The 21,524-nt window shown below is 35.5% G+C and overlaps 1 protein-coding gene across 15 annotated transcripts in view; it reads right to left on the minus strand.

Annotated features, from left to right (window-relative positions):
* ATP2B2 (ATPase plasma membrane Ca2+ transporting 2) overlaps positions 1–21,524 on the minus strand; it is a 189,987-nt gene that overhangs the window by 14,407 nt on the left and 154,056 nt on the right. For 13 of the 15 annotated variants that reach the window (XM_075714578.1, XM_075714574.1, XM_075714579.1 and 10 more), the window contains 4 exons: positions 15,955–16,168; positions 11,856–12,067; positions 8,598–8,705; positions 4,647–4,829 (listed from right to left, as the gene is read on the minus strand). In XM_075714578.1, coding sequence (XP_075570693.1) covers positions 4,647–4,829; positions 8,598–8,705; positions 11,856–12,067; positions 15,955–16,168 — 717 coding nt within the window. The remainder of the gene's footprint in view (positions 1–4,646; positions 4,830–8,597; positions 8,706–11,855; positions 12,068–15,954; positions 16,169–21,524) is intronic. The other 2 variants (XM_075714576.1, XM_075714572.1) reach the window with 1 other exon arrangement.

Raw genomic sequence — 21,524 nt, forward strand, 5'->3', positions numbered from 1 at the left:
GCGGCTGAGGGAACTGGGGTTGTTTAGTGTGGAGAAGAGGAGGCTGAGGGGAGACCTTATCACTCTCTACAACCACCTGAAAGGAGGTTGTAGTGAGGTGGCTGTTGGTCTCTTCTCCCAAGTAACAAGTGATAGGACGAGAGGAAATGGGCTCAAGCTATGCCAGGGGAGGTTTAGATTTCTTCATGGAAAGGGTAGAGGTGGTGGAGTCACCATCCCTGGAAGTGTTCAAAAAACGTTTTGATGTGGCACTCTGGGACATGGTTTAGTGGGCATGGTGGTGTTGGGTTGATGGTTGGACTGATGATCTTAGAGATCCTTTCCAACCTTAATGATTCCTAGTTTTTACTTTCATTAAAAAATAATCCAGCCACCAAGCCAGGAAACATGAAATTATTACTCTACCCTTAATTGGTTTAGTGGTGGGCTTGGTAATGTTAGGTTAATGGTTGGACTGGATGATCTTAAAGGTCTTTTCCAACCTAAACGATTCTATGATTCTATAAATAAATAATGCATTTAAAATTAAGAAGTAATTTTTTAATTACAAAAGAATGCATTTATTTAGAACATTCCAAGTTGCTAAAAAGGAGAAAGTAAATGATAAGTCATACATCATGAAAAGTTTGAAAATTTTCCAACAAAATATAGGATATAATCATGATTTGATTATAGGCCTTCAGGTAGAGAAAAAAAATACTGTCCTACATTTGAAGCTTATTTGTAAGGTTGGAAATTTTCACCTGTCTCATTTTTCTGTATGTTCTATACTCTAGAAGATCCATACTTTTGAGGTACACACAGCCAATACAAATATCAGTGATTAGCAGTTTAAAAACAAAAAAACCACAAACGGATCTTATACTAATAGAACAGTCTTGGCAGAACAAACATTATTCTGATGTTTAACACAGAACAGATTTTCAGCAAGCATTTTTGTTGTCATTAATGTTAACACGACCTAGGTCTCATTCACCTAATATCCAACCAGGATATTATTTTTAAAAAAATAACAACAAACATCTTTTCTGTTTTAAATAAAACAGTTTTCATTCTGCTTACACTGGGCTACTGCAATCTTTTCTGTTTTAAAAGCTATACGGAAAGGCATAAAATGAGCTGCTAGCTTTTTATCTAACTTCAAAATCACTTGCCGGGATTGACTTTCACTGCTATAGGGTTTGCATTGGTTCAAGAGAAAAGTTTTAATGCAGAAAGGAAGGCAAAGAAAATGCAGTACAGAACCTCTATGCATTTTTTAGTATCTAAAGAGGAATAATCTTTTTTCAGTAGCAGTTAACATGGCACCTGTATATTTTTCAGGTTTTGCTTTTATTCTCAAAACATTTCTAGACAGTTACTTCCCAACTTAAGCAGATAAAGCAAACTGAATTACAGGATGAATGAAGCAGAGGAAGAAAGAATCAGGCTCAGTGTTGTAAAAATCTGACATGTAGCTGGAAACGTTTTCAAACTGCCACACTTCACAATTTTTCCATATTCAAATGTGAGGTAACTAGAGAAATTTTCAGTATACAATTAAAAACATACAATGATTTTTGGTTGTTACTCAGATTACACAGTTTTGCCTGAAGGTGAACCTGCTGAACTTTCCAAAGGCTATTAGATCTGCCAAGATGGTATGATCAGTCTTGTCTCTTCCTTCAAATGAAGAATTTGTGAGAACTGCAACAAAGACTTGGAAAAAATTGCTGAAACTAGCAGAGGTTGAAAAGTCCTGTCTTTTATGCAATTTAAGACCACCTTTATATCTTTCTGAAACTTGCATAACTAGGATGAGTCATTTATGAAACTTCATATGCCAGTGGTCTTCTGAGAGAGCCACCCAGTAAGGAAACACTCTGCCATTCAGAGAAGGAGAACATGTATCCATCCAGAGAAGGCCTATAGTATATTTATAAGACAACAAAATATCTAAATGAACAAAAGTAGACAAAAAAAATCAGAAGTAGATAGCCAGTCTCTTTGACTTAGTTATGTGCATTTTTCATACACCTTTCTTTAAAGTAAATTCATGCATGTCTTCACAGAAATGTCTGACATTTCAGTATGAAGAATCAACAGTGGAAATCCTTTCTCTGATGTCTATATTTGAACGCTCTGTTTTGAGAGAGGGTACAAAAAAAAATGTCTTTAGTACTGCAAAGTTTTTGTCAGTTTAGATGAGTTTTTATTGGAGCATTACAAGGGAGTCAGTTATCTAAAAAAAAAAAACTATCGTTAGATTCTTTATAACTGTTTTAGGAGTGAAGACTTTCGTTGAGTGCTGTGGCTATCTGTCCAGCAATGACTGAATAGAAAATAAGCAAAAATAAAGACAATCTAATATACAGCACAAGTGTATGATGGTGGAAACTGGTCTTGTTAGGATTTGAATGATCAGTCTAGTCATGAGAGAGTCTACAGTTTATTCCTAACCTTACTGTCATCCTCTTATATATATAAAGTGAGGGGATTGCTCTACCTTCTTCTTCTGTATCTCCAGAAGTGCATTAGACATCAGAGGATTCTTGCAAATCCTCTAGCTCCCCAAGGATGCTACAGACATCCTCATCTTCTTCCATCAACTCTTCTTTAGTTGGCTTCCTAAGAAATGCAGTACAAGTGTATGAATTCATTTGGATGGGCCACAACACATAGCGCATCAAAATGCATTCAACTCAAGGTCCATCCAGCAATGGATCTAATTTGACCTGCATATAAGTTCATCACTCTCCGGTGGACACTTTGGAACTATTTTTGTATCTGTTGGCCCATTTCCTTTCTTTGTTATCATTCCACAAATGTGAAATGGATGTAAAATTCAATGTCACTGAATAAACAAAATGAGGAAAAAAACCAGAGAGGCCTCTTGGCAGAAGAGAAACAACAATACATCCTACCGAAGATACTTCTACAACTAAGAGCAGAAAGGAAACTAAGAAGATGGATGTTAGCAAAGAAATATAATTAGTGTTCATTTTGTTTTAAATAGTATAAAAGAATAATAATTTATCTGTGAATTAAGTGGACAAAGATACGCAGAACTAAAAGCTACCTCTCAGACAAGAAAAAGAACTGCAAGGATGTAATTTGCTTTTTTGTGCTTGTAGTTGTTTACACTCACCACAACCAGAAAGACATCCTGACAGAAATGCCAACAGACAACACTCCTCCTATAGCCATCAGGAAGAAAAGAATGCACATTTAGAAGTCACCTTTTCATAAAGATCACCATTACCTGGGCACCTGTTTGTCACCTTTATACTTTGACAATTTGAATTTTCTCTAATGATGAGTGCTCCTAACTCAACAGAATCAAGACACATAACCTCAAAGCTGAAGATCCGTATTTAATTACTTACCACAGAACCTTGAGAACTTACCCAAACCCTTAATCTCTCTAACGGCAGTTTCCACCCTCTTTATTTTTTGCTCTGCAGATGTACTAAAGAGACCTAACTGTCCTAGTTTCAGTTAACTGCTTTTCCTCATTTTTTCTAAAATGCATGGCTGCATCTCTTTCTCCAGAAAAAAATGTACCAATTTGTAGATGGGAAAGTACTGTTTAGCTTGAATGAAGACAAAAATACAAATCTTCCAAGATAAAGATGTTCTTTAAAAGATTCTTTAAAGAAAAAAATTATTTTCTTAATTATTCACCTCTTTTTCTTGTAAGCATCATGTAAAACATTTGTATCTGATATGGTGAGTACATATCTGTCTTTCAGAGATGCTCTCTTCTGCAAGCTGGCACAAACACTTGATCTTAGAAAGATCAAATAGAGAGCACTAGAGTGCTATAAAACATGCTACTTCACTGCAATGAAAGAGGCTAAGTAGTTCAAGTAATTTTTTTAATACTACAGGACAAATTTTACTAGATATCCTAATCTGTACTATATTTAGTACCATGATTCAGTGCAAATATTTAGTATATTAAAAATGCCATAGATTTTTGTATTTAGCAAAAGTTCAGGGTTTTTAAAATAAAAAGGTAGATATTTCTAAAGTAGCCAACACATACATTTCAATATTTAATGGATGCTTAGGTCCTTACTATTAAAAATAAATCCAGAACCACATTTTTCATTACCTAATAGGAAAGAAATTCAATTCCTTTTAATCATGATATATATATATGGTAGTACAAGAACAGAAAAAATTTTTTTTGTTTTTTAAATCAAATAGTACTTTAGACTCAACAATTTAAATTATTCTGTTATTGCAGAAATGGCAGTAACAATACACGTTTGACCAAATAAAACAGTATGCTTTAGAAAGCCTTCAGAAGATTTTGCTAGCCATTGTCACATCTAGCATTTTCCAAGTAGCACTATTTTATGAGCTGTCATCACTGAAGTAGAAAAAGAATGTCCATTCACAGTAGTCTCAAAAAAATGATTCTTATTTTTGCATATTATCATTTTATAATCTTTTCACTTTATCTCTTCTGCTACACACACACACACCTTTGTTCAGTTCACCTATTTTACTTTTTCATGTGTTCCTCCTTTGAAAACAGTAAAGCAATTAACAAGTACCATCATTCACACACACAAACATGCTGTGGCTTTCCTTATTGCCTTGATCAAAGATTAAGCATTTTTTTTTCTAGACCATGTGAGCATTTACTTTTAGCATACCTGGGTTTGGATTCTGTTGAGCCCCCTGAACCAGAGAATTTGTCCACGTCGAAGTTCTCTCTCTGCATGATCAATTTCTTCAACATCTTCATTGAGTTCTTCTTCAGGGACCTCCTCCTTCTCAGTGAGCCTCCCTGCCTCCTTTAAAAACTTTAGCCTACTTGTTGGGATGGTTGCAATGACCTAAAATTATAAAGAAGTACTGAAAACATAAGCCTCATTCAATAACAATAGTATAATAATCTGCTAATTACAAAAGAACACTGATATTTTAATGAGATCTATAATCTTTCAGGAAAGTTAAGATAAGCATATTTATAATAGTACTTTACACTTACACAACTTCATTTTAGTCCAAAATTACCTAGTTTACTGGGTAAACAATTAGCATTACTTGTATCCTTAAACCACATTGGCAATACACAGCTATGGAGCAAGTTTAAGGCTGGGAAAAAATGTGGTCCTTTCTCAAAAAACTAAGAGAAGATGTAAGTATTTGAATGTAATTATTTAAAGAAAACTTAGTGAGACTGATACTTCTGCAATTAGACTTTATGTATTTCTAATGACTGATAATAATCTAAGGTATGCTAATGCGAGCTAAAAATTAGTTGCATTTCATGCTTATAAATCTTCTCACACTACATTAGTTCATGTATTCAGCTTCCCTTTGTTTCACCAAGTTGAAATGTCTATCTCTGCATTTATCAAAAATGAGGTTTCTGAAAGGTGTGGGTTTGACAGTCTCCCTGTTGGATTTCTCATAGGGCTATCTTGTACTCTGTGTCCTTATTACTAATAAATTCTGATTAACTCAGCCCCTCTTCTTATTGTGTTTGTCCACCAATATAGAGGATGGCTAATAATCTTAAAAATTTGCAAATACTGTAGTTAGGCAATGTTATAACACAATTATTTTAAATACATTTCAGTGTTACCCTCTTGGGCAGTCATTTTCTCTTTGTTCTGATTTCTTCTGTCAGCTTGAATAAAAATATGAGTAGATGGCTATTTAAACAAGACATTACCTGGAATATATTGAATGCTTAAAAAAAAATCTCCTACAAAGTTAACTATTAGACTCATTTAGCAAAAAAAGTGCTGCAATTTTCTTTTTTGTTTGTCTTTGTTTCAGCAGTGAGCAATCACATCTCTGAAGCCCAAATGTGTGAAAGATGGAGATAGAATCAGACAGTTGCAGGAAAGCTGGTGAGGATATATCTTACAGTTTTGGAAAACTGGAATGGATATAGTGAAGACACATGAAAAGGCACCAAGTATTTTCAGTATGAAAATAAACAAGTTTCCTGAGGGTCTCCTTGAATTTCATGATCTACAACTCCACTTTTACTATATTATTTTTAAAGACAGATAAAGAAATGTCAAAAAACCCCCCAGTTTCTCCACTACTACAGAGCAAAGACAGAACAGGGGAAAAAAAGAAAAAGTAAGTGCTAGTCATTTAAACACTTACTGAAACTCCTTCAGCTTCCCAGCTTTCAAAACACTATAATGCCAGCACTCTACAGAAAGCAGCTACTTGAGACTGTTTGGTATCTGATGAAACTGATGGTGAAGAAGTACTTGCAAGCCAGCACACATAGAAACAATTGTATTTGGCAGTGATTCTGTGCAATAGAACATACCTCTCATTCATGACCTCTCTCAGCCAGGCTGATAGATTCTGCTCTAATTCTTTTCTTAGGGTGTTTACATGTCTTTTTGTTTGTTCATTTATTTTCCATATCTGGAGACACCTGTCCAGTTCAGGTAATGGCAGACTCAATAGACTAGATATAGATTAAGGAACTAAATATTATTCCCAGGAAAATTATCGCAGTTTTAAAAAGTGATCAATAATTCTGGGAATGTAACGTGAAATATTTTAGAAAGACTTGATTTCCAGAAGTGATGAGAGCCACCTTTTAGAAAACTGTCCCTCAAAGCATATCATCAGATTAGCTTCCTAGAAATTATACCTTAAATCACTTTTAAAAGTGCCAACTTTAACATCTAAACTTGAAAGTCTTGATTGGTTTTAGTGGTTCACAAGAACAGCAGGTTCAGGAGACTGATAAAACAAAGGGATAATAAACTTGTGCTGAACTAGAATTAGTCATAGCAGGAGAGAAAAGGCTGAGAAGGAAGAACAGCACCTCCTCTAAAGGAAAAGAAGTGCCTCTTACCGTAAAGCTCCATGAAGAGCTTGCTCTACTTGCCACAGACTGTAAATCATGTAAATATGTAAATAATGCAGGTTTTTTAGCTTGTGGTTTTCTTTTCTGGTCACTAAATACTGACCACAAGAGAAACACCTTTTTTTCTTCTGTATTTGCTTTATGCAAAATTGTAGTGTTTTCAGCGATAAAATTGTTGAGGTATTCCAATACCAGTTTTAATTTAATGGCTACGCTGTCGCAATAAGGCTTGGGCAACTATGCCCACTTGAAAACAGATGCTGATGTTATTCTTAGTTTTCAATGGTTGTGCAATAACCACCTATAACAAAATTTAGGAGCCAAACAGTACATTGATCAAAGGCTGTGGGAAATTCTTCACAGCTGAATGATCTAATAAAACAGATAGGATTTTTCTCCCTTTCCCTGCTTTTCTCCCCCGCCAAAGTTCGTATTTTACAATCAGTTGAAAACAAATCTTTTCTTTCCAAGAATTATCAAACTGATTTTAGGTCTTCCTCCTGCAAGGTGATAAATCAAATCCCATCTTCAGGTAATAATTACAGTAGAACAATCTAACACCGGTGTTTTTCAGCAACATACGCATTACAAGCTGTCATGACTCTGAGCTTATTTCTATTAAAAAAATCTGAGGCCCAACTGTCCAAAAAGTTAATTTTTTCCATAAGAGAACAAATAGTCAGTTTTGAAAGCTAGCATCTATTCATTACAATTCCATCAGAACCATTTCAGAATTCAATTGCAGTTGGCAATTTCTTGCCTGTTTCTTCATAGTGACAAACTAGTTGATCCTTACACTTGAGAGGCAAAATGTGACTTCACATTTTTCACATTTTTTTTTTTACTGTGTCAGGTGGCATCAACTTAAACACATTAATAATGCAAACATGAAAAAAATTAACATGATTATTAACTTCACAATGTATGTTTGTACATAAAAGAAGTGTAGTATTTTAACAATACTGATTGTATCTCTATTATTACTTCCAGACAGATAATCACATAACTTATTTAATTATCTCACTGATGCTTGTTTTTACATCTATATATAATTTTATATTAGCTAATGATGATACAGCTTATAGCAGAATTTTAAAAGGGCCCATGAATTAAACTGCACTTTTCTGCAACTATTATAGGAAAAAATCCTTTTTCTTTCGCCCCCTCTTCCATCCTTTGCACGCAGAAGTAGGTGGATGGAGGATCACTGCGGGTGTGTATTAAATACACTGGACTTAGTCCTAAGTCAGTAACAAGGCTACCTACCATGGATTGATAGAACGGCAGTTTCAGCCAGGGAATGAGTGAGTTGACATAGAACTGGAACTTCTTTTCATTTTCAAAACTTTGCCATGGCTGAACATACACATGCTACGTTGGGTATTCTATTGCAGGGAAGGGTACAGTGCATTTGCCCTTACTATACTTTTTTTGTGACTAGAGGACTAGGTTATGAATCAAACGTCTTTCATGAAAAAGCCTAACTGAAGAAGACCTTGGTGATAGCACGCCTTGCTTAGGGAAAGAAAAGATGAAAATTAACAAAAATCAAAAGGAACAGTGTGATAAATTATCCTTACTACCATATTTATTCTTGAAGTACTTAGAGAGCACCCTGTATTTCAATGAATGCTAAATATGACATTGTGAGAGATCAAGGAAACAACAGTAGAGTGGGATTATGAACACTATCAGATCTTTGATTGGTTTATAAAAACAAAGGAAAGAAATCTGCATATTCCTGAATGCTTACCTGACCCCATACAAGTTCTCCTAATCCAATAAATACACACCACATCCACTGGTCAAGCTGCAAGGGAGAACAGCTAAATGGTTTTCCTCCAAACTGGACAATTACTATCTACAAAGAAAAGCAGAGAAGAAAGGGGGTAAATATTTTCTGTGGAAAAAACAAAACAAAACAATCCCCCCCCCCAAAAAACCCAAACCCCACAAAAAAGCCCCAGCTTTCAGTTATATTTTACTTGAGATTTTACTTTGTCTTTCTACATATTACATCTCTGCTGGTTTGATTCCAACATATTTTACCAGTAGAATAGTCAAACATATTATTAACAATCTCTTGTTTAGTGGACTGAATCTAAAGAGCACCCAAAATCAAAATACTGTCTTATATTCCAAATATGTCATTTGACACTCTTAGGTGGCACTAAGTCAAACTACCAGAAGTACATCTTTGGAACCCATCCAGCAAAAGCTGCAGAATCTTGGTCACTAAAAATCAAACCACACAAACTTACGCACCCTGAATTAAACGTCAGAAAAAGCCATAGCAGTTCAGACTAAGGCTTCTTTAGACTCATATCTAACAACAGTCATATATGAACGCCCAGGAAGAAAGAAAGCAGGACTGTCCCCATGTATTCTCCCAGCTTCTGAATATTCTCAGCTGGGGATATGTTGACCCTGATGTAGTTTATTTTGGAATGTCCACGGCATGAGAGATTTTTCCCTCTAATTAACATTTTATTGTACACTTACAGATGTGCGATCATGGATAGACTGATAGTATACCAAAATCTAGTCCTGTTGGAGAAAAAGGGTGGGAAAACCACACACCTCACAGCAGGATAACCAACACACACAGAATCTGAACAAGTTTCTAAGCCTGGTTAGATTGAGACGGTTTTGCTAACTGAAAATCAGATATTATTGATATTTTTTGTTAGTAGTGCTGCTGCAAAACCAGGGACCTGAAATCACAAGCCAGAGATTTAAACTGTCAAAGAGTGCAAAGCAGAAGTTTGAAGTAATTTGTGCAGTCTAAGTTATAAAATAAAACTAATAAATAAAGTGGTTGCTTTCCTGTGTGCGTGAATAAACAAATTATGAACACAAACTCATTCCACACGAAGTGCAAGAAGAAAGAAGGAAGTGCAGGAAGTGCAGGAAGAAAGAAGGGGACAGAGAATGGAAGGCAGTGGATAGGAATTGGGAAAATGATCAGAGTAAGGAAAGAAGAGGAGGCAAAACCAAAAGTGTGAATATGATGCTAAAATTATAAGAAAGAAATTACAACTCCACATTGAGAAATTTCTAAATGCTATATGGTAGCTATAGTGTATTTTAATCCATCTTCCTTCACAGTGAAAATTATTTATTTATTCTGAAAGCAGAGAAAGGAATTAAAAAAATAAAAGAAAGCTATTGCTTGTCCGAGAACAGGAGTGGTAACTACCCTTTTGTTTCTCAAGCCATTGTAGCTCTCACAGAAGCACTTTCTGATCCCTGTCAAGGATGTACTGTAATAGTCTCCATATTTTTTACTTTGAAAATTTGGCCACTGCTGCTGGCTTTTTTCTTTTTGGAGGGATTTACAAGGAGGACTAAATTAAACTAACTAATAGTTAATGGAACTATTGCACTCAAAGATGAAATATCAAAGCCAATTAGTCTGTATTTCACAGAAACTGTAGTAAATACATATGGAACTAAGAAAGTTTAAAATATGAAATAAAAACACTTCTGTAATCTCCCATATCCATCTACATAATCCAAGCTCCTAGAGACAATAATTTTCTCTTTAGGATAAAGTGTTTGGCTCACACATCCAGCTATTAAAACACACAACCAAAATAATAAATACTTTTCCAACATTGCTTCAGCAAGCAACATTATGCAAAGCTATATTTCTACAACATAATAAACGAAGTGGAAAATTAGTAGAAAGATTAACCTTCTGTTGTCCCAAGAAAAATTACCTGATTTTAAAAAGAGACTTAAAAGCAATTAAGAGTCACAGCTTAAGTACTCTTATGCTACAATGTCCTTTTTGATTCACTGCCAGAGTGCAAACCTAGTGTTTTGAACTGTGCACTTAAGTATTTCAGCTACTAGGAAAGCAGGGAAGAGTGAATAGAATCAGTGGCTGATTCACAAATGTGGCTAGCAGCTAGATGACACTTTTCCTTCAGCCAGACAACTGAGTACAGTAATGCCTAGAACTAAGAAAACATCCTCAAACATTAGCCACAATTAAAAAAAAAACCAAAAACAAAAACAAAAAAAAGAGATTATTCTGAATTTGTCAGGCCTCTCCTAAAGGCATTTTACTTCATGGTAGTAAATCCACGGTTTTGAACTAGCTGTTAAAGACCATCACTATCAAGTTCTACTACCAATCACTGGTGTCCTTTCTTCCATATTTTGTTTATTGAGTGGTTCCCCTTTCCTGCTTCAAACCACTATAGTCCAGATTCAAATAGCTCTGTCTTCCTCCTCACTCCTTCCATGAGAAAGGTCCCAATACTAATAGCTTCCTGGATGCCATTGCAGAATTGAGCAATAATGTCAAGATAGAAATAGCTCAACTCTAAGCAATTATGAGGGCTGCAGTAGAGTTCTAAAAGGTAATGTCAAATGGTATCAAGTACAGGATAGATGCCAACAAATGGATGGATACAGGAGCAGAAGGAGGAATTAGAGTTCTTACAGAAGAAAAATTACAACTGTTTGGGAAAAGTGTTTATTTCTGTAATTATGTTCACATACAACTGGGACAAACTCACAAGATGGACATGAAGAATCACTACCAAGAAGTAGTATTACTGAGAACATCGAGTAGCATTTGGCAGTGGCATTTAACCTCAGAAGAACAGATCAGCATTAACTATTTGAAGGCCAAATTGTCTATTCATGGAGTAGTAAATTCATGTAAAATGCTTTGTTGCTATTTTTTGGTATACTATTTAATAATTTCTTCTAAAAATCCAGTTACAATATCAACAAATCATGATGGCTGATATTATTGTACATCTTCAGATTAATTTAAGATTTGATCTAGTTATTATTATCAAAATTTCTCCTGTATTAGTATGGCTATGTAACGTTTTCCATTACTGACAGTTGTATTGTTTGAGAAAATATGTGAAACCAGGTGGTTTACTATTAAGTGTGCCTCCTACAGCATTTAGATTTCAAAAAAACACAGGAAAAAAAACTTAAGGTAAATTTCTGATGAATAGTTACCAGTTCTTGCCCAAATCATTACCTGAATAGCAAATGTACCCAGTACAATAGTGCAAAAAATAGGATTTCTGAAGATGCCATCAAAGACATTTCTTTCGCCATGGATTTTCCGTGCATTGATTTCATTGAAAAGCTGCATCATGACAAATGTGTTGAAGATAATGGTATAATGCTCTGAAGGAGGAGAGTGAAGCGGTGCATTCCTCCCACTGTCAATCTTAAACATTTTCTCACCTAGGTACAAGACAAAAATAAAGGTTTCCACTAGAATAAATTAATCAAACTTAAATTTATATTTCCCTTGTTTGCTTTAGCTAGTTGCTTCCTGTGCTCTGCTTTACCAGCTTTCTTTCTGCACTTACTATAATATAGGCAGAATTTATAACACCAGTGAGCAAAACATGTCTAAACTTCCTGAGCAAGAAGCTTCCCAAATGATGACTTTTACCTAATAACTCAGTATACCTACACCAACAGTTTTCAGTAGTACTTTTCCTCTAACCAAGGAGCAATTATTCTAAGTCGTCAATTCTTTCTGATGTACTGACCACTTGAGACCATTGACAGTATGTTTGTGATTTTCTACAATAACTAGAAGCAACCACTGTTCAGCAGTTGTCACCCATTTGCTAATCCAGTATGGCATAACTCTTGACAAGCATTCAAGGACATTAATGATAAACCCCACAGACATTCCTGGTTTTAAATAGATTTGGTTTTGATCATTCTGCTATTCTGCTTTGAAAGCACACCATCAGGCATTGTTCTTTATTTTGATAATTTGACTATCACTTTTAGATCTGACCAATAAAAAAAGCAACATACAACCCATGATGAGTAACTGTAAAAATGAGCTAAGTTTTGAAAAGATACCTGCATCTGGGGGACCTCTTTTCTTATAGAATCACAGAATGGTTTGGGTTGGAAGGGACCTTTAAAGATCATCTAGTCCAATCCCCCTGCCATGGGCAGGGACATCTTTCACTAGATCATGCTGCTCAAAGCCCCATCCAACCTGACCTTGAACACTTCCAGTGATGGAGCATCCACAGTTTCTCTGGGCAATCTGTTCCTGTGTCTCACCACTCTCACTGTAAAAAAATCTCTTCCTTATGTCCAATCAAACCTGCCCTCTTTTAGTTTAAAACCACTGCCACTTGTCCTGTCGCTACAGGCTTTGGTAAAAAGGTCTCTCTCTGTGTTTCTTATAAGCCCTCTTTATATATTGAAAGGCTGTGATAAGGTCTCCCCACAGACTTCTCCAGGCTCTTCTCCCCAACTCTCTCAGCCTTTCGTCACAGGAGAGCTGTTCCAGCTCTTTGAGAAGTTTTGTGGCTCCTCCTCTGGACCTGCTCTACCAGGTCCGTGTCTTTCTTGTACTGGGGACACCAGAACTGGAGGCAGCACTCCAGGTGGGGTCTCACCAGAGCAGAGCAGAGGGGGAGAATCACCTCCCTCGACCTACTGGCCACAATTCTTTTTATGCAGCCCAGGATATGGTTGGCTTTCTGGGCTGCAAGTGCACATTGACACCTCATGTCCAATTTTTCATCCACTTTCTTATATAGCATACAGTTATTGAAAGAGGCATTGTCTTAAGGTAAGGATAGGGCATTCACATGAAAGTGTAAATAACAAATGAAATAAGAGTAAATAGGATTATCACAATACAACTCATCTTCATAACCAGTGCTTTGTTAATAAAAGCAAATTAAAACTTGAACATTTTCCTGCTACCCCACTAGCATTATATTCAGAATTTCTGAAGAAAGAAGAAGAAAAGTTTCCTCAGGTTTTCTCCTGAGGTCGTTAATTCCATCAGCTAAGTTAACAGTACGCGTTTTTTTGCCTTGGGCTATTTGAGCAGTTCATGTTCAAGTCACTGGGAATAATCAGCATGTTTCCAAAGAAAGAATTTGGCTTATAGTCTTTTGACAGAAAGTAATTATGGTATCACAAATATATCAGTAACACAATAAGAGGCTACAAAACTTAGGTTGTGAGAGAGCAGAGATTTTTAAGAAGATTATACATCTCCAGAGAGATAACTAAGTATTGGAAAACATTCTCCTTACTACATACAAACAGTAAAGGAAAAAAATTAATGAAAGTAAACAGATGTCACAATTTTATCTTTTATAGATACACACACATATACATACACAGGTATTACACCTATTTGCCTTCATTCAATACACACACAAACACAAATTTATGAATGTTTTCCTCAGTGAAAGTACCTGTCCTTAAGAATCTATTATTGCATTGCATCACTTAACTGGCAAAGCATAACATGTTGCTATTGTGGAATGGCGGTGGTTAAACCCATAACTAGTTTTTATTTCCAAACACGTTCTAAAAGGCATTACAGTACATCAACTTTAAGTTTATTACGCCTAGTTGCTGAGGTTAAGTTTTTTTTATACTACACTAGTTCAGTTTCACAGAACTAGACAGTGACTTCCGGATTTCTGATGTGCCTGATGTCTCAAAGGCATTACTGTATGTTCAAACACAATGTATTTATTGCTACATCATAGAAAAAATAGAAAAACTTGACGTATTAGTATTTATAGAAACCTACTACAAAAAAAAAAGGAAGTATTAGTTGATCAAAATATATATAATTCTCATTAATTTGGAATTTGTTTATTGAAACACTGAGTTTAGAACACCATCTCACTGCAAAGCTGAGCCTCATGGAGCTTAGAAAGGAAAAGACTGTATTTCCTAGGCTTATTAGAAAATTTGTTGGGCTGCATCCTTCAAAGTATGCATGGGTTTTCCAGAGACACACAGAAGTAATTAGAATAGGGTGAAAAACCCTGGTTTTCTTTTCATCAGGGCTCAGTATAAAGTATTACAAACCATAAAATTAATCAAAAAGCCATTAAAGCTCCCCATAAAGTTCACAGAAGTTCTCATTCCAAGATTCATATCACATGAATTACCAAGACTTTCTACACCATCCTACATTCTACATCTAGAGCATCTGAAATTACAATTTCCTTAGACTCGTTAGACATTCTCAAAATACACTGTAAGCCTAACAATATTACACACCATCCCTCTTCAAAACCTGGCAATTATTTTGGTTTAAATAGCTCCACTGTAAACAGACCACCACCTCCTTTGAGCATTCCAAATAAGCTGACAGTTGTTGGTAAGGTGGAGCAAGACTTTCACAGCAGAGCTCAAAAAACTCCTGAGAACATAAATTTACATTTACAGCTTATATGGAAGCCTGTATACAAAGAAAAAAAAATCTGAAAGACAACACATGTAATTTAACAGTGATGACATAGTGACAAGAACACAATACCCAGTTGACAAAATTATCAGTCCTTTGAGCAAGTTCACTTATTATTGTGGAGCAACAGAATCTATTATTAGCCCCTACTATTCCCCACAGAAAGAAACATTCCTCCTCCTTCCCTCCCCTCTCTAAAGTACAACCCATAAAAAGCATCCATTGCTAGCAAGGCCTGAAGAAGAGTCCAGTAATCTAATAAACTAGATTTTTTCCCCTTTTAATATCCATTCTAGATATTAAATGTCAAAACAGAGCGTTATTTGTATCACTTAATACTGATTACTTGCTTATCTATACTACTTAAGATCACCATTATTTCCTGAGTATGGCAAACCTTTTGCTCCCGATTAGAGCTTCTCCAGATACTGGTAAAATGGATAAATTATTTTTGTTGTGGGTTTTTCTTTAATTTGTTGTTACATGCCTACTAAAGATGACAAGTCTCAGAATGAAATTTCAGTATAGAAGCAGCGGGCTAGATACTCAGATTAAAATGTAACCTTCTATGCTACTTTTTAACATAAACTTTTGCCAAAGCCCACACCTACATTCTGTTAGGAGGCAAAAAAGCTCACTGAGGTCATTCTCAATGTAAACAACATGTGAAAGGTGACTAAATCCCTCTAATGCATGTTCTCCTTCCCCTACTTTTTCTGATCCCATTAAACAGCTTGGTCCTGCTAGCTGTTTAACTGTGACAGACTTAATATATGTGCATTAAGTGGTTACACATAATGCATTTTGACATGTCAGGCTACAAGACCCAGATGCTTCTAAACTAAGCAACAAGCCTAACAAACTTTCTTACCGACAAAAAGAAGTGTAAATATGAGAGTAAGTTGATAAACGGCGTGGCCCAGAATGTTCTTCATCATGGTACGGGATATAAGAGGTTTGTTCCTGCCATATGGCTTTCTTAGCAACAGAGCCTCTGTTGGAGGTTCGGTGGCCAAAGCAAGTGAGGCAAAGGTGTCCATAATTAGATTGACCCACAACATCTGTACAGCTTTTAGAGGAGAGTCCTGTGGAGACAATTTAGAAAGTTACATATTTCCTACAAAAATAGTTGGTGTCAGGTCATTTACTGTGATTTCATTTCTTCCTGTGTGACTGCAAGCAATGCTGAAGACAGGGTACTGAAATACATAGACCTTTGGTCTGAACTACTATGACCTTTCTTATATTTCTTATGCAAGACCAGAATCACAGGAAGGACAGTGATCTGAGCAAACATAAATTATTTCTGTCCAGTCATTTAAATCAGGAATATTTACAATCACACAATTCTTACAAAGCATAACATTAACACTTTATAATACATTTTAGAATACCCTCTGTTACTTCATGAATCATGCTTAAATTTTCAGCTGAATTTAGGTAACTGGATGATACAAGTGGGAGTTTCTTTCCTGGAAGAAAAAAATATACTGAAACAATTAAAAAAGTAATGTTTCTTTTTACTCTAACCTACCTATCTGTTTTTTCAGAAACAGCTTGAAATTCTTAAAAATTTATTAAACAATTACTGAGACATTTTAATACCTCAAGTAACACCTTTGAAAAACAGTAGTGACAAAAAAAAAGCCTGATACTTGAATTTAAAAAAAAAATCTGAAACTCATTAAACTATTTCAAATGTACAAAAGTAAGAATATCTTTATTATTTTACTGGGTAACAGGATAGCATATGTGAAACTACAGAACTGGAAAGAAAAAAAAAAAAACCAAACCAAAACAAACACTACTTGTCAGGATGATTTACTTTCTGAAGCAGATCGCCAACCGCTAGAAGGAGCTCTTTCCCCACTTAATTCAAGAAAGAGTCTATGGTCATATTAAAGAGGACTTTAGATCATGTTTAAAATAAAACAAAAGTAAATAAATAAGGCAAACTAATACAGATCTCAGGAGAACTCTAGATGACTATTATAAAGTTTTGATTTGTAATTCATTGGGGCAGCTGTAATGATAGATAGATGCAATTGCTTCAAGGAGCCATATCAGGAAAAATGAAGTAGGTTCTCTTTTTGTATCGGGCAGCATTAGTAAGATCTGCTTCCTGTTTCAAACAGATGTTTTCTATTAGGAAAACAGAATCTCAAAAAGTAATAAAGTATCAGTATGACAAATTTTATAATGGGAGTTAATCTACAGTGTGAAAGTTGGAAGATCACAGCACTATTTTTATGCATTACACTGCCCTGGTGCTTCAGTAGCAAAGCAAAGCAATTTATGGAACAGCATACAATAAAACCACCTTATGAAGTCTGCCTTTTTCTTCAAAGGGTTAAATGTTCATTTTTAATGAAGTATTATCAAATAATGAGGGCCAATATCCATTTAGTATTCCAAGGACATATGGAGAACAAGGGTAAGTGGTTTGGTCTCTTGTGGATCTAGTTTATATTCCAAGTCTCCCTTGAGATAAAATATTATTTCCTCCTGAAAACATATTTTTAACACCCTTACATTTACACAAATTTTGATACATTTTGTTTATTTGGAAAATACTAATTTTTGGCTTATTCAAAGGGATGGAGAAAAGCAACCTACTGTTTCTAAGTCTTACAGGTTGGCTACATCAGGGAAGGGAGGAAGATTAACATTAACAGATTCTTGACCTCTTGGTTATGGGTTGCATTAACTGGCTTATCTGGAGAGTTCAGCTCACTCATTTGACGTTCAGATGCAGAAACAGGAAACATCTTTGTCTTTAGAGGTGGCTAAAAAACTAAAAGCAATCAGGAAAAACTTCGTTCCAAATTGAGACCTCATTTTTTTTTTATTAATACTGATGGCTGAAACAAGGACAGTACTTGCACCAAAAGCAGTTTGTTGCTAGGGCTCAGAGACCCTAGGCTTGGACATAGTCTACAGAGAAAAAGGAAACATGTTTTCTACTGAAGAATTTTCCTTGTATTTTTACCCATCTAGTTAATAAGTTTTCTTGACAAACATTCTCCACTTTGAGATGTTACAATAGCTGAATTTCCACTTCATGTGCTGACTTTTATGTCAATAAAACTGAAATTGTCTGTTATGCTTAATAAATAGAGTCAAATATTCAGGTGTCTATCAGAGCCTGACATATTCCTAGCGTAATGAAAAGTCAGATTATTTCAGTCTCTAAATCACACAACTATAATTGGCAGTCATCAGTTTTGGCAACAACATGTTCTCACCATTTCACACTGCCAATCACCTTGGGTGGCTATGGTGCCCCTAATAATTATCTATTATTGGCAGTGCTACACTGTTCAGTCAAGTGTGAAAGCTCATTCTAAACTGAAGCCAAAACATTAAATACACATTAGTCTGGGCAGGCAATGGAATGAAATTTCCACTGCAACTCTATCTGATTTCTGATTAGTTGGTGGAAACTGAGGAAAATACATATCAGCTAAGGAGCTTAGTCTTCCATTACAGATTTTGGTCACTTATGCAAGTGGGATGCAAATTCAATGTTCTTTTCACTGCATTTTGGCCACTAACTGACTAGCTAAGAATTCTTAATTCACTTTCTGAAAACTCTGGGGATGAAAGCTGTTCAAATTGCAAACCACCCAAAATCACCACTTATTTGTCAAATTTGTTTCCACTTGACCTTGGAATAGGTTAGCATTGGCCTAGAGGTAAAAGGAAAATGTCCCTTAAATCAAGTGATGTTACACTTCATCTTGGAAACACTTAAAAGTACAAATCACCAAAGGCTGGAAATAAACTACAAATCTTTTGTGACATGCGGAGCCTTACAAATTTTAGAGCTTGTTACTTTTGATTTAGATGACAAGCTGTAAGGGAATGAAAAGGTATTTTCACCCTTACCTCTTTACTCACACTTGTCACAGAACATATGCATGGATTCATGGATTCATAAAAATTAGCATTTCTGGTAGGTTAACTTTATATACGTTAATGCAAAAAAAGTCAGCCCTTGCTTCTGCTGCTAGATCACACTGTCTACTAATTGTATGGGAGTGGCCTCTATGCCTTCCCAAAACAAAGCTAAACAGTACATACTTTGATTTTATATTACAGCTTTTTCAAATTTGCCAATGCTATTATTTTAGGATTTGCCAAATACAGTTCTGCAGTAAAACATTATAACCATGTAAATTATTGCCTTATACATGTAAGTATAGATCATCCTCATTTTTTGAACAAGATCTGTAAAAACAATAAGTGATTCATGTGGTAGTTCACTGCTACAGTGCTTTTTAATTAACATTTAATTTTCCAAACATAATGTCCTCTAGAGTCACTATTTTCAGTTCCTAATGTCTGCTAAAACATTAAGTCTTTCTCAAAGTATGAGAATAATAATTTGAATGTAAAATGTTAAAACACAGTCTTTGTCTGTCTTTAATGCAACCTTTTTGAATAGTTACATTGCCTCAACAGTTGGAGACAGGCAAAATTTGGCACGGGGATAAACCTGCTAGCTTTATAGTTCCAGTAAAAAATTGTTTCCATTTGGCTGAAATGCATTTTAAAATCTTTATTTTGTACATACCCAGATTAGTTTTAACTGCTCCAAACATAATGGCCTAATATTTTCTTGGTACCATGTATATGTTGGGGACAGGAAACAGGATGAACCTTCTGGCTTTGTAAGGCACGTATAGAACTCTGTATGATACCTAGAGATGTGGAGCAACAACCCATCTGAAGTACAAAATTCACAGTAACTGTGGGCAGAGCTCCAAAGAAGAACCCTCACTGAGTCAATCAAGGGCTCTGCAAAAATGTTATTCACAGAACAAAGTCAGAATATAAGAGTTTATATCTCATAAATCCACTGGAAAAATAAATTACCAGTTTAACCTGAGGTAATGGTTGCTAAACAGAAAGGACAATTATATGCAAACTGGTCAAGATAACCAGACCCTGATCATTTTAAAAGTATGCATTGGACAACACAGAGAGAAGGAAGCAAGAGGTAAATAAATTAGATTAATTGAAAGGTGAGGTGAATTAATACAGCTCAGCTGCATTGTGCCACACAAACTGCACTGACATGGGACTAGCAGAAATAATAGTTGTGATCTCATTAGTGGGTGCTATGTGCACACTGGACATAAAATTAAGAGCACCTATGTAGCCATAGACTGAGTGATCCTGATTCAACTTTTAATTAGAGACTTCTTTAAGCTTGGTTTTCTTGTATGACCTAGATCTCACAGTGCTTTACATAATTATAGAATCATAACACGAAAGTCCATAATTAGTCGAAAATTCAGAACTCTTGGCTTATACATTGAGCTGCTGTGAACTGAAACAGGACCCAATGTAAGTTAGATCCCTCTGAGGGGCAGCTCAGCTTTGGCAGCAGCCGTGCTAAGCTTGCCAATAGGTGTCAATGTATCTGTAATTCCTATGCTACTTAGAATATGATCTGTCACCTTCACATGACTTCGTGCTGGGACCCATGACAGAGAATAGCAAATGACCATCTGCACTGGTCCCATTTAGTCTGCATAGTAACTTCTTTAATAGCCCACTGCTACTCCTTTATAATCCTTATATAACATCGGGGTAGCATGTAGGGTCATATACACTTTGTACATGGAGTTAAGCATCTATTGAAATAGCAAACCAGGACAAAATAGAAATAGTAGATATGGTAGATAGTCTCTGTAACAACATCTTGCTGAAGCAGGCATTGGGTAGATAAATAATAAAATACTATTTGCCTAAAATTAACACAATCAAGCTGAACAGTAGTTCCCTGGAGTGGAATTAGCAAGGACATTGATTTTAATTATGTATTTGAGAAAAAAAGCAGCATATTCTTAAAATGACCACTAATGGTCACACGTTCTACATAATATTTTTTTTAAGCCTCTCCATGGCACTCCTAAGGTGCTCTGGACCAAACAAATCAGCTCCTACTTGGCAATACATTCTCTGGGTGCTCCTTGGAGGTCTAGTTTCACTCATAATAGTACTCACACAGTTGGACCCTTTCATTAATATAGAGTTGCTGTGGTTTCACTAGGAGTCCTGCAGTGATATGACCACATATACATATCTACATGTACACCACTGCAACTGCAGGATGAAGACAGAATAAAATTGTCTATTTAGTTGCAGAGCACAAGCCAGGTGTTAAAAAAAATTAGTCAAAACAAAGACTTTATCATCTTTTTACTTCCTTTAAGCACAAACAGTAGAAACAGCAAAAAGAGTAGGTAAGCATAAAAGAAGCTTCATATTCAAATCATCCCAGTATGCTGGTTCTGAATTACAGAACAGATTTTTTGAGAGGTGACATTAAGAAGCATGAAAGAAATGTTACTACCTACATAGAATTTTTCTCATTCTAGATTTGATGAAATATCACCAAAAGGATAGCCTGTGTCATATTCATTAACCTGA

Source organism: Pelecanus crispus, chromosome 7 (genome assembly GCF_030463565.1).
Source record: "Pelecanus crispus isolate bPelCri1 chromosome 7, bPelCri1.pri, whole genome shotgun sequence".
Taxonomy (NCBI): Eukaryota; Metazoa; Chordata; class Aves; order Pelecaniformes; family Pelecanidae; genus Pelecanus; species Pelecanus crispus.